We start from the raw sequence: 13447 nt of genomic DNA, 5'->3' as shown, positions 1-13447 counted from the left end.
ACATTTGTAATTGCTGCTTATGTCAAGATTAATTATAGAGGTACAGGGCAACATATGTAAGCAAAAGAAAAGGTGCCGCAGAATCTCTAACTTCTCACTGGCCGTGGGTGAAATCAACAGAGAAGATACAGTTGCTCACAAGTATAGTGATGTGTATTATGTATTATTAGAATAAAACTGGGTACACAATAAAAATATATATCTGCCTAAAATATAAACATTCTGAATTTCTTAAATGACCTACTTCAAAGACTCATTAGCGTTCACCTTTGTTCATTGCAACTTTGACCTTTTTCTTGCAAACACCAAGGGTTTTCAATGTCTGCAACGTTAACAAGTGTAACGTTAACAAAAAAAATTTAATGACAAAAAAAAAGAACTTTTGTGCACTGAGGTTAAACCATTCACAAAAAATGCAAGACTACCTTGCAAGGCTGAAGCTTAATATTTAATTTTTGCAAAAAGCTAGAAGTCGAATGCGCATCCGTGGCTTTACTGAGCTAATATTTTGATCTATTAGTATTACAGCCAAAATACGGTAGTCTTAACACATCACGTGCTAGTTTTGAGGGAAGTTAAAGGTTGTCAAAAATAAAAATTGGCACACATCTTCAACATAAGCATCGCCAGTGTTCGGCCGGGAGGGGATTTCCCTCCGATTCCCCCGAATCATTTGCTAGGAATCTTTGAAATGCCTGGGGTGTGTGTGTGTGGGGGGGGGGGGGGGGGGGGGGGGGGGTTGCGGTGAAAAAATTAAACATTATTTTACTTACTTAAACAACATCGCTAAAATGTCACCATTTTATAGTGCTCACAGCAACGAATTATTGTTAGCAAATAGCCTCTTGTCAGTATTTTTATGTATATATATATATATAGAAACACAGATAAAATCCTGATCTTTTTTTTAATGTGTTTCGCGAAAAGTTCCGCGTGGGGGGCAGAGATAAAGGCTTGGTGCCTGACAGGGCCTCTGTCCCCCATACAAGATGACCACCGTAAAATGCCTGAAAAAAAATACACAAAGAAGCTGACTAAACGTTATGCATGAAAGCGCGTTCACAGGAAGCTCAATAGACGTAAAATACTTTGTATCGACGAAGAGCGATGCCTTCTCTGCACTTGGCAGAATGCAACGTCTATCACGTAGTAGCCGGACAAAAGACAGGCAGCAGCACCGGTAATGTGGCGAATACCTTTTGCCAGCACTAATCCGCTCATAAAAATTATCAATAAAGGCAGGTCGAAAATGTTGGGACCTGCCGTGGCAGGCCTACAGAAGCAAACAGCTGGTTGTGGGGGAGGTGGATCATAGAAAAAGATCATGAGCCATTCCACTTTGTGAAGGTGGATAACCAGCGAAGCTGTTTAGCACACGACACCGACGTGACACAGACATTTGAACAAAGGTACGAACACATTTATTGTTTCGATCGGTGGTCATCGGGACGAAAAGCACGCACACACATTTATTGTTGTCTTGATTGGTGGTCATTCATTCGCGTGGACGACTATCACCGCCCCGAGGAGCCGGAGGAAACAAGACAAGCGCGACCCCGGGAGAGCGAAACGAAAGGAAACTAGGCATTCAAGCGAGCTTGGAAGGACGAGAAAGAGAGGGCGGTGCATGCGTAGACATGGCCGACATGGGTGGCACAATGAGAGGGCGGTGTGTGCGTAGTCATGGCCGACACGGGTAGCACAGCGGCAAATCTTTGAGAAACCTTTATTCTCTACCTGAGAGTCTACTGCTCTTGAAAATGATGCTTATCGATGACTAAGCTACTGAAAATGCTTATCCAATTGGTGGGACTATCATCTTTTGCATAGAACGAAGCGATTTCGCTTTAGATTAGTTCCCATACACGGCACCAGAGGCCGTGTATGGGAACCAGACGACGTTGGCGTACTCGAGCATAGGGCGGACTAGCGTTTTGTAGGCTAATAATTTCGTCTCAGTCGATCCACTTTTTACGGTTCTTTTTAGAAAATTAAGTTTCTTTAGCGCTTTTTGAGTTACAGAGTCTATGTGTAAGTCCCAACGGAGGTCATGGCTTATATGTAGGCCGAGGTACTTGTACTGTGTGACTTTCTCCAGGGGTTTATTGTTGATGTGGTAGGAAAACGATTTAGGTTGCTTTTTGTTAGTTATGGTCATAGATACAGTTTTATCTAAATTTAACAACATCTGACAGTCATGACACCATTTTACAATGTGTTGAAGTGCATTGTTAAGGTTGATTTCATCCTGTTCATTGTTGATTTGTTAGTACAGTATACAATCGTCAGCAAAAAGACGGATTTTTACATTAACGTTTTGAACTATGTCATTTATGTAAATAAGAAACAGGAAAGGTGCCAGTACCGATCCCTGTGGAACACCAGATGAAACTTTTCCCTTTGACGATGAATGAGCGTGAATTGTCACAAACTGATAGCGATCAGAAAGGTAGTTTCTTATCCAATTAAGTATTTTGCCTGCTCCCAGAATAGTTTCTAGCTTGAATAGTAGTTTTGTGTAGGATACTCTGTCGAATGCTTTCGATAGATCTATGAATATAATGTCAACCTGACCCCTGTTGTTAATTACAGTAGAAAAGTCATGAATGCTTTCGGTCAGCTGAGTAACAGTCGATAACTGACGCCTGAAGCCGTGCTGGAATGGGGTTATTATATTATTGTTCTCGACGAAGGTTGAAATGTGTTTTAGTATAATGTGCTCGAGTATTTTGGAGCAAGTTGAAGTGAGAGATATAGGCCTGTAATTAGTAAACTCCTTTTTGTTTCCAGATTTATATATGGGGATTACTTTAGCCAATTTCCAGTCCTCAGGAATTTCCCCTGTGTTGAGGGAGTGTCTAAAGATGAGTACGAGATACTTTGCTATCTATTCCGCGTACCTTTTTAAAAATTCATTGGGTAGACTGTCAGGGCCAGCACTCTTTTTACTATTGAGGTTAAGTAAGAGCTGCAAGACACCTTGTTCGGTAGCTACTACATTGTCCAATGTGGGCAGAGCTGAACAAGAGACAAGAGAAGGTATATTATCATTATCCATAGTAAATACAGAAAGAAAGTACTCGTTGAACATCTTCGCTAGATTGGTTTTATCATTTGACAGTGATTCTAGGTGCGAATTAGTTTTAGGGTTAACGTGGCTCCAGAATTTACGAGGTGACGACTTAATAAACGACTGAAGTGTCACATTGAAAAATGAATGCTTAGCTGATCTAACTTTGAGGCCAAGTTCTGTATTCAGCTGTGCCAACTTATCTTTATTAAGAAGTGTTTTAGTTTTCTTTGCACATTTGCGCAGCCTGTTTATTTTACGTTTCACGTGAATAATTTCCCGCGTTATCCAAGGGTTCTTTCTGTCAGTTCTTTTCGTCTTAGTTGGGATAAAGTTTGAAGTGCAGAACTGAATGGCTACTTTAAATTCGTTCCAAAGGGTATCGGTAGTGGTAAGAGCGTTGGAGAAGAGCAATTGGAAGGTATCAAAATGCATATCAAAGTAATCGAGTACGCCAACGTCGTCTGCATTGCTATAGTCCAGTACTGTAGAAACTTGCGGCGCAGCAGAAACTACAGAGTTCATTTTAAAAGAGCACAAAACCATTTCGTGGTCAGATATACCATCTAAGACGTCGATATTGTACTCGTGGCTGAGAAAACGATCACTAACCAGGACCAAATCAAGCACTGTTTGTGTCGAGCCTTGAATACGAGTGTTTTCGGTAACAATTTGAGTTAGGTTATAATGAAAACATAGTTCTGAAAGAATATCAACACCATGGAAAAATTTCTGGGGTTTCGAAAAGGACCAATCAACTAGAGGTAAATTAAAGTCACCTGCTATTGTGATCTTACTGTTCAGGTTAAGATTCTTACGCATATAATCATACATATTACAAAAGAACTCTGGAGCTGTGTTTGGGGGCCTGTAGGCCACAGCAATGAAGCAGCAACTGTTCTCATAGCTGATTTTACATCATAAGCACTCAATTCCCTGGGAATCGGGCAGCAATGTACGTACATAAAATCCCGTTTCGAGCAAGAATCGTGACTCCGCCGCCACGTGATCCCCTATTTTTGCGCAAGATTGTGTAGTTGGGAGGCGTGATTTCGCTATCTTGTATACTGTCTGACAGCCACGTTTCGGTGATTACAACAATATAAGGTTCGGTATTCAGAATAGCTGTTTCAAGTTTATCAGTTTTATTCACGATACTCCTCGCGTTTAAGTTGAGTAGGCGAAATTCGTAATCATTATTGATACGGCTAGGCTTTAGTCATGGACTTGAAGCCTGTTCAATATCAGCTATCAAACTCTTGTCGTTTTTGACGTCGTCCCAAGTATACACTTTTCCGTTTATTTTAACTTTGTCGTACATCAAAGTGACCTTTTCACCGGCAAGCTTATTTGATTTCGAGCTTTCGAGCAGTTTTTTTTTTATTCCCTGAACTCGTTTCGAGTAGTCCTCGCTGATTGATAATGGTTCATTCTTTAACCTATTACAGTTACGTAGAATTTTCATCTTGTCTCTGAAGTCAAGTAGTTTGAGAATCACTGGACAAGTTTTACCTTCAGTTGGTTTTCCCAGGCGATGTATGCGTTCAATTCCATTGGTTTTTACGGACAGTTTGTCCTCAAGGACCTCCTTTGTTACTCGCTCTTCGAGTTTGCTGCTGTCTTCGTTTGGCAGCTCAGAAAGACCGAAAATAATTAGATTATTTCTTCTGCTGCGATTTTCCAAGTCATCAATCTTATACACGAGTGATGCAACAGTAGATTCGAGTTGTTTTGTCCTGTCTTGGTTTTGGTTCACAGCTGACCTCAGACCTTCAAGGCTTTTAATTTGCAACTCTATGGTCTCTAGTCTAGATTTTGTTTCCGCTTGGCTCAATTTGATTTCCCTGACGTCAGCGGAGATAATATCTAGTTTTTGCAATATTGTTTCTAAAGTAGGCCCGGGATTTACTTCCACATCACCACACAACAAAAACAGGTTTTTCGGCAACATTCCAAATTCACACAGCACACTCAAACAGCTCCGTGGGCACGGTAGCAGGAAGAGACAAATATTGTTACTGCGGAGGAAACAAGGATATTGTTTCCCTACCTGTGCAATGAACACGAAGTGGTTTAGAAGCGTCATCTTGACGATGCCACCGTGCCCACGAAGAAGTGCAGGTTCCGGCCAGTCTTTTATAGTGCCGAGCGGCGCTAGAGTAGCTGCTGTCACTGTCGATATGGACCGTGGAAAATCCAAATGTCCGTTGAAGTTCCACAGGAAAAAGTTGTCCAGATCCGTCACACTTCGCTCCGCGTTATCGGCTGGAACGGCGAAGCCGCCGCGATGATCAGCCGCTTGATAGTGCTCGGAGACGCCCATATCCTGGTGCAGCGGCAGAAGCAGCATCTGTGCAATGAACACGAAGTGGTTTAGAAGCGTCATCTTGACGAAGCCACCGTGCTCAATGTGAATGGGAACAAAGCGAACTAAGAAGTAAAATGTTACAAGGAGGTTATAGAAGTTGTTTTAAATGTCGCACTACAACCCTTGTAAATTAGGAATATAATAGGCTCAGTACTGAAACACACAACATAACATTGCTCTAACATGCACAACTATGTGTTGTCGATTCAGTGCGCACCCAAGCCAAATTTCATGTTTACTCAAGTGGCCTTACTTTTCAGGGCGTTTTCACAGGCTTTAAGCAGGCAAGCTTTTAGCAAAGCATGGGCTGACATTCTTAGTGAGAACTCTCTCGGGTAAAAATGGCCGGTCTCTGCTTGCAACCAACCATTTTCTGCTAAAGAATTATAGAAGAAGTCATGATAGTTCTTGATCAAACTTTAAATTGTCGTGCTCAAAATCAAAGTTTCACCTCTCTCTTTCAAATGTATTTATCCGACCGCAATACAATTTGATGCGTGGAATAATATTGACTTGGTTCGATCAGCACAACTGACTATGGCCTGCTAAAGCAATAAATAAAGTACAAAAATGTTAAGCAGGCATTTCTGATACGAGCCTCGCAGCTTTTCACTCTGCAATTTTCTTCGAATCCCTTCACCTGTTGAATGCACAAAGAAAAAAGCTGATACTTCACTATCGGTTCAAGCACGTCACCCGTTGCGTTTCTTAATCCAATAAAAATGCAACTGGTTCGTTTTATGGGATTCAGCTTTTGCTGCAGCAGGAAGGTAAATTATTCCAGGTCTGATTATCACAACAATGCAATATTATTTCGGTTCGAGTGACCAGTGACAAAATTATACGATACAGTAAACACACTAATCAATTTCAAGCTGAGAAGGCCTTTAAGCTCTATCTGCGATGACCTTAGTGGTATAGAGCTGCTTATAAACGCTTTACAGGAGTATTATAAGACCTTTAAAACATTGCGGATTTCGGCTTATACAAAATAATTCTCACATCTCTTACGTTAATCTTAAATGGGGCACGTTACAAAGCATGGTTTTGTTTTGTGACCACCTTTCAGCGACATCTTACAGGAGGATACAAAAAGCCAATTGAGAAACTTATGATTGCAAACTTCCCATAATTTCAACTTGAGGATGGGGTGGGGGAAGACAAATATCCAGATGTGGAAGCAGAGAGATAGGAAGGCCAGCCAAGCAAAATGCTCTGTGTCTGACCACCAGCCCCCTCCCCTCCTTCTGACGCACTCTTCAACCTCGTCTGCATACGTTCCTGGCATGAACACATCCCAAACCCAGGCAAAGAATTAAAAGGCAAACAAGTAAACAGTTTCAAACAAAGCTAACCTGCATGTTAGCTGAATTTAGGCAGTGTTACTAGTCCCGTCGGTACCCTTGCTGTTTTTTTTGTAATATACAATTAAATTAAATCACCTGTAAGACACCTCACCCTTTTCTTATTTTAAGTGTATGGTTGCAACTCTACTGAGGCCAATTAAAGAGGTACACAAATCTATAAAAAAAACAAATTGAGCTATATTCCAACTGTATTGTGCACGAATACAAGTGGTGTTTTCGGGATTTAGAGGTAAACGATGTTAAAATTAACAGTTTCAAAATGCAAAGGGCCAAGTACAACTAAATAGCTTCAGAATACCCTCCTTGCGAGGTACGTTCATCTTTTTGTTAAGCAGAAGTTCCACATTTGGCGCAGCCTTGAAGCACTCAAGAGCCACAGCATTCCATGAACTGCAATGCCAATGTCATTGCAGTTTGAATTCGAAGGAAACGTTCTGTGCAATAATAAATCCTTTAAATGCATTTTTATGTTATGTAAGAACTTGTAATTGAAATACTGTGTACTAGTGCTAAATAGATAAGTTATATGCTGACTATATTGTAGTGATGAATCAGGTCGCGCAGCGCAACTAAATACATTGTGTGTCTCGAAATATAGCAATGAACCAAAGAGACCATCAAAGTATCGGATATATATGTATGTACCCTAAACTTAAAAGAGCAATTAAGTATTTTGTAAAGTAAGTTTAGCTGAAAAACTCTATTTCTGAACTGCCCCACTGTTTCGCACAGGTTAATCTTATATTTTCTCATTTTATCACAGATCCAGGTTGCAGAAAACATAATTAGGTCTATTTTCCCTTTTGGATAAAATAACGGTCGGGAAGTTCTTCCTTTCACTCTCTCTTACCACCTAATTTCGGATTGTTTCGCTAAACTTTCTGCAGAAGTGTGAGCAACTTTTTTTTTCCACTTTGTTGATGGGGTGCGTCACAGCAAATCCTACGACAGGAGTTACTGGGGCTTGAGTGAATCTGCTACAATGCTTGTACTAAGCTAGGATAGAAGGTATACCAATATCAGAATAAAAGCGAAACGTCTTAACCTTAGTGTCCAGTTGAGTCGACCAGGCAGGAGTGGCCTGTTTGGAAGGCAGACATAGCATCAATTTGTCGCAAACGATTTCGTGTTTTGGAAAAAAAGAAGACAATATAGGGGGCCGCAGTTTGCAATATGAATGAAAGGCTCCCCAATACTGCTCCTTAATGCATTTCGCACAGAATGTTGTCAGGCGAGGATTTGGCAAATTTTGTTCGTCCTCCATTTCAGTGAGGTTAGTGGAGCACTTTACTCATTCCACAGGGCCTTTGTAAACAGGGGGTAAAACTCTAGAAGCCTATATCTTGGTGGCCATAAATAGCTTGCAACTTCTATGGACCTAGTTGGCGCTTGTCTTACAAACTTAAGCCAAATTCGAGGGGCCATGAAATCTGAAATATTCTTGAATTTAACAAATGGAATTCCAATTTAAACTTTGACCAATTGTATTAACCCTCGCCCTTCGGCTCTTTAATTAGCTTCTGCAGCTTGACTCGCAATTTTATAATAGGTAACAATTCCTCCACTATTCTATCTGCCAGGTTTAGAAATCTCTCCATCAACCTCTCATCTATGAAAAAACATAGAACATTGTATATATAACGTAACGTAAGATAAATATGTAAGTTGTGATGTGATGGTATGATGGGGCAGTGGCATGCACTATCATCGCAGGTCAGGCTACATCAATGACCTGACCGCCAGCAAACCATTCTCTGTTATATCATCATCATAACATAGAGATCCACACGCCAACAGACAAAGTGTGGATATAAAAGAGAAGCTTGCAATAATTATATTACCAAGAAGCTCTGGATTGCCCGGATAAATTCCCAGAAGCAGCAGAAGTGTCCAAAATGTATCGGGGCCTTCGTAAATCGGGATCCACAGTCCCAAAACTCTTCTGGTCACTGCTGCATTGCTTCTGGGGATCGGGCATTCCACAGGTTCTTGGTATTATTCATACATAATTGAAAGTCAGGAAAACATTGTGTTACTGATCTTTTACTGACACTGAAAGAATGATCAATCTACCCAATGGCCTTTGGCTCGATGTAACGATAGGGACCGCATTTTTGTTCTATAAGTAACATTTCTTATAAGACCCCAAAACTGGTCTTTTCACACAAAAAGTTGGTATAAAGCCATACTTACATATTTTTATGGACGGAGCGTCAAAACGTTTTGATAATATTGCATATGTGCATTGTGGCCACGATATATGCACAAGAGGAAGAAAGTTTGACCATTCAATCTCGTCAACGAATCGAACGAGAAGTATCACCCCCACAGCGAATTTACACAGTGAAGGTTCCACACTTGAAGGGCGAAAAAACAGGTATAAGTCGCATTGTTGTATAACACGTACTGAGAACAAACGTTTGGGAAAAACGCTCGACATACAGACGATTGTAAGCAAGGCCACTGGCGGCCGCCTTGACTCGCTTGAGCTTGCAAGTCTTTGAAATTTCAAGATCGGCAAAGCTATGTTAACGCGCAAGCTGTACGTGCTTGTACTCATGGGGCACCAGTCGGGGCGCCATGCTTGCAATTACCTATACAATGGAAAATACGGTGCTTACAAGAGTATCACAGACATTAAAGTATTTGTCTAAAAAAAGACAAAACTGATCTAGATTGTTCGTTAATAACAGATCACTGGAGCACAGGGTTGTGGAACCACTAGAATTATCAACAAACGTAACTAAAGTCCCGGTCACTGTAAGCTGTCTTCACATAACTTATGAGATAACTATGAGGTGGAAACGAAAACACTGCAATGGCGGTGGCTTTTGCTGGGATCACACAGGACCTGGACAAGTCTCTTCAAATGCCAAAAATTCCGGTTGTAGTTTCACGCCATGAAACACAGGCTCATTTCCGACTTGCCCTTCTAACGTTCTTAACCGTTCTTAACGAGCTGAAAGAGTTCTTGGGGGCGTCGAAGATTCTTTCAAGAACGCATTCATTTTAGAGTGTAGTTTCCTTCGCAATCTTTGCGACCGCTAATCTTTCAAGTTACAACTTTCTGGTATTTAGGTGGCCATATAAATGTTTTGTTGGTTCAGTTGTTTTGCTCGTAGGTGAGCCTTGGTTTGAAATTTCTACGTCGTGCTTCTCTAAACATCTAGGAACGGATAAGTGAATTGTCCGAAACCTCTTATTTCTGCATTTTTATTGGTGTTGACAAACATGTACGTAACGCGTTATTAGTCACAATTTACATCTACCTAGTTACTTTTTGGTGAGGGGTAACGCATTTAGTAACTTCTTTCAGAAAAGGAAATAGTAACTTACTTACTTTTAAGGTCAAGTAACGAGTTACGGAATTTCATTACTTTTGAAGATTAACGTTTATAACAACGTTCAAACAGCGATGTTTTAGTTCTAACCTGAGTATGCGTCTATTGAAATAAAGGTTTATCGAGCTAGTTTTATCGATGAACACGTCAGTCGAACTCTACAGCTGGGAATGTCCTTTACTTAGAGAACACAGTAAGATACGTTGGTTGAACCTTTCTAAAATCGTCTACAGACCGTATGCAAACCCAGAGGTTGCCAACACTTTGAGGTAGAGACCCCATTGTCAACTTGGAAGTTTAGAAGCAAAAAGAATAAAAGAGAGAAGGAAATCCCAGATTCACCAGTCCTTCCAGGAGCACAACACGGCCGTTCCTTCGAGCGTGTTAGTAGAACGACCCTTACAGCGTCGCCGGAGATGTATTCTCAAGGATGCGGGGAAACGTAAACGATGGAAACTTCGAGAGGCAGCTACTGCTTAAAGGGGCACTGACACATCAAAATCATATTTTTTTTTATTATCCGAAACAATTGAAAACGATGCCGGCACATTACCCTCAAAATTTGAAATTTCGGAATTTACTGTTTGTGAAGTAAAAAAACAATTTCCAAATGCTGAATTCGAAGTTCCCGCGCGATCGGCGCCGGTGCCTTGACGTCAAATATTGCGGAGGCCTGAGAGTCCACTTTCTTTCACCACTCTCTGCTGTTGCCATGGCGACCCAAAGCGAGGAGGAAAGGATTTAGCGCCGGCGTTGCGGCGGACCGGTTTTGAGCGGTGTCGCCTGTTTTCCGTTGGAGGATACAAATCCAGGAGACGGCACCACAACGAACTCCCGATTTTTGGTATTTCAAAAAGAAGGGCCGTAGTGCGTTCGCAATTGCGTTAAAAAACATGTTTTAGGATTGCCGTCATTAAATGTTATAAAGATTTCGCCTACAAAGCTTCTAAATTTCATGATTCTTGACGTCACGAATCAAACGAAGCGAGGAGGCGAGAGGCGGGAGAATCAAACGCCAAAAATAAAAAAAAATTTTTTCGCGATGCGTTTTTTTTTTTTTTTTTGCGTGTTTATGACTGCAATTTGCATCGTTTTAGACAATAAAAATAAATACGACCTTTGGGGTGTCAGTGCCCCTTTAAGTATAACGACTAGTGAAAAGAAAACAGTAAACTATGGGACAAAAGCAGTTGTGCATTTGGCCGTCAAAGTAGCGAGAAAAGTAACTTGTTACTTGCGATGTAACGTAACCCGTTTTTTTTAAGGATAGGTAACGAGTAACGTATTCATAGTTACTTTTTGAGCTAGTAACAAGTAAAGGTGTCTATTTTTTTTTTTTTTTGGGGGGGGGGGGGGGTAACGTGTACATGTCTGGGTGCGGAATGTAGGCAGCGTCAAACTGATTTCTCCTCCGCTGTTAACGTACGATCGTATAAATTAACAATTAAGTGTGGAAAAAATCTTAGCTTCCAGGCGGACGAACAAAAACGCGAGCCAATCTAAGGAGGAAAAAAATAAAACGAAAAAACAACGACGTTTTTACCTCAGTAAAAACGAAACTTAAAGAAATAAAAAGAATCATCTATATAGTTAAACGAAAGTAAAACAAAAAAGGCGATGAAAAAAGGTGAGAACTAATTGACGCCAATAAAAACTCACCAAAAGCAGCTCTGATTAAGTTTAAATAATCGGGCCCGTAATTATGCTTCTCACTCGCCGTTGGCCGGGTGTTCGTAAAAGTGAAAGAGAAAGAAACGAAGGGAAGAAGAAGGAAGCGAGGCGGAATTCATTACGACCGCTGCTGCCTTGTGCCCGACACGCCGCCCTGGCGAAAGTTGTAAATACTAACGACGCGTCGCTTGTGCAACGCATTTTTTTCCCCCGCTCGCACCAAGTAAGTCCAAGGAAGACAGTGGGCAAATGACAACCGTCCACCGTGGCCTAATGGCGCGGCGAGGCTTGCGTTTTCGGACGAGCGGACGCGGGGTGGGCTAACCCGGGAGAACGGAGCTACCAATTGGCGCCCGCGCGAATGTCCCCGCCCCGTTCCACGCACGCACACGCACGAACAAACGAAACAAAACGACACCAGGAGGAGCGCGTGCACTATGCGAATCACCGAAACCCGCGATTACGTGTTTCACAGCACCAGGGCGCTTCGTTTGGCTCGCTTTGCTTTTGATGATTCTTGGCAACGGAGCTGTGCATTTTTGTTTTCGTCTGCTATTCTTCGATACATTAAACGACGACGGAACCACCAACCACGTCCACAACGGAAGCAAACGATCGCTGCAGCCGTGCTACCACCAATCCCCGTTGTTGTAGCAAGTAATCGTGATCGCGATGCGAAAGTCCCCCCATAAATAAATAACTAAATAAATAAATATATATATGTTTATATATAAATATATATACATATATATATATATATAAATAGATACATACATATATCAGGCAGTTTATAGAAATCTTATAGACATTTAACGAGACTTTTAACTTCCTATTCAGTCGTGTCGTATCTAGTTTTTAATAGATTTTGTACAGACTTCTTTTAACCTGAAGTCTACAAAGAGCAGACGGTAGAAATGCTAGGGTTTTCTATCGCCACGTCACAATAGACTTTCTCTCGCTATGTGCCTATAGAATTACGATATGCTGGACTAGAGAGAATAATATTGTGTAGTGCGGAGAAGCCACATCGCACGCAGTTGGAACCTCCTTGCGGAGCCCTTTTTCCGACTGTTTAAAATAATTATAGCCTCCTGCAATGTTTTATAGTTGGAGCTGCAGTTCACCAAAGCCTAAAAACGGCATTTCGTATAAATCATTATCAAGAAAAGGACATTGTTCTGGTCATCGTTCTAAGTTTGGGGAGGGCCTCGTTTAAATAATAGCCTTTCAAGTGTAGGATATATGAGGCGGCGGAGCAGTCAACAACACTGAATGACTTGTGTTATCAGTGCTCCCTCGCGCCTCTATTTGTAACGTCTGTGTATGAGCACACAACAAGTGGAGTGTGCAATCGATGGACGTCTAAAAAGAAAGCAATGGAAATTATTATTTTTTCCCCGGCAGAAAAACTGGTCTACTGTCATAAAAAGGGCATACAAAAGTAGTTAGAATTCCTGTTTCATATGCAATGTATATTCAATCTCTATACACCACGTTCTATTGAAAGTCTAGAAACAAAACGACCAAAAAGCTAGAAACGGGGGTAGAAAAGTTGGCGAAATTGCTTTGGAATATCTATATCCTCTATACATTTTCGTCTGCAGAAATCCTCTAGAAAGTGGGTAAATAT

The 13447-nt window shown here is 41.2% G+C and overlaps 1 protein-coding gene across 1 annotated transcript; it reads right to left on the bottom strand.

Moving 5' to 3' along the window:
• Positions 1 to 256: 256 nt before the first annotated feature.
• LOC120846896 lies at positions 257 to 5468 on the bottom strand. The gene is made up of 2 exons (XM_040218803.2): positions 4464 to 5468; positions 257 to 322 (listed from the first exon to the last, which is right to left on the bottom strand). Exons 1-2 carry the CDS (start codon positions 5454 to 5456, stop codon positions 257 to 259), a joined length of 1059 nt encoding a protein of 352 aa, XP_040074737.2. The 5' UTR covers positions 5457 to 5468.
• Between the last annotated feature and the right edge of the window lie 7979 nt (positions 5469 to 13447).

The sequence above is a fragment of the Ixodes scapularis genome, unplaced genomic scaffold (genome assembly GCF_016920785.2).
Source record: "Ixodes scapularis isolate PalLabHiFi unplaced genomic scaffold, ASM1692078v2 PGA_scaffold0__279_contigs__length_252992795, whole genome shotgun sequence".
In the NCBI taxonomy this organism is placed as follows: domain Eukaryota; kingdom Metazoa; phylum Arthropoda; class Arachnida; order Ixodida; family Ixodidae; genus Ixodes; species Ixodes scapularis.
Note: the sequence above shows the minus strand (reverse complement) of the source record. Positions and strands in the feature narration are given on the sequence as shown.

Bases quoted from the DNA above. Each gene is read 5' to 3' on its own strand.
- LOC120846896 (XM_040218803.2), bottom strand. From the start codon at position 5,456: ATGACGCTTCTAAACCACTTCGTGTTCATTGCACAGATGCTGCTTCTG. The intron at 323-4,463 runs GTTCAGGGAATA...TTAACGTTGCAG, and splicing joins GCGAGGACTACTCGAAACGA to ACATTGAAAACCCTTGGTGT.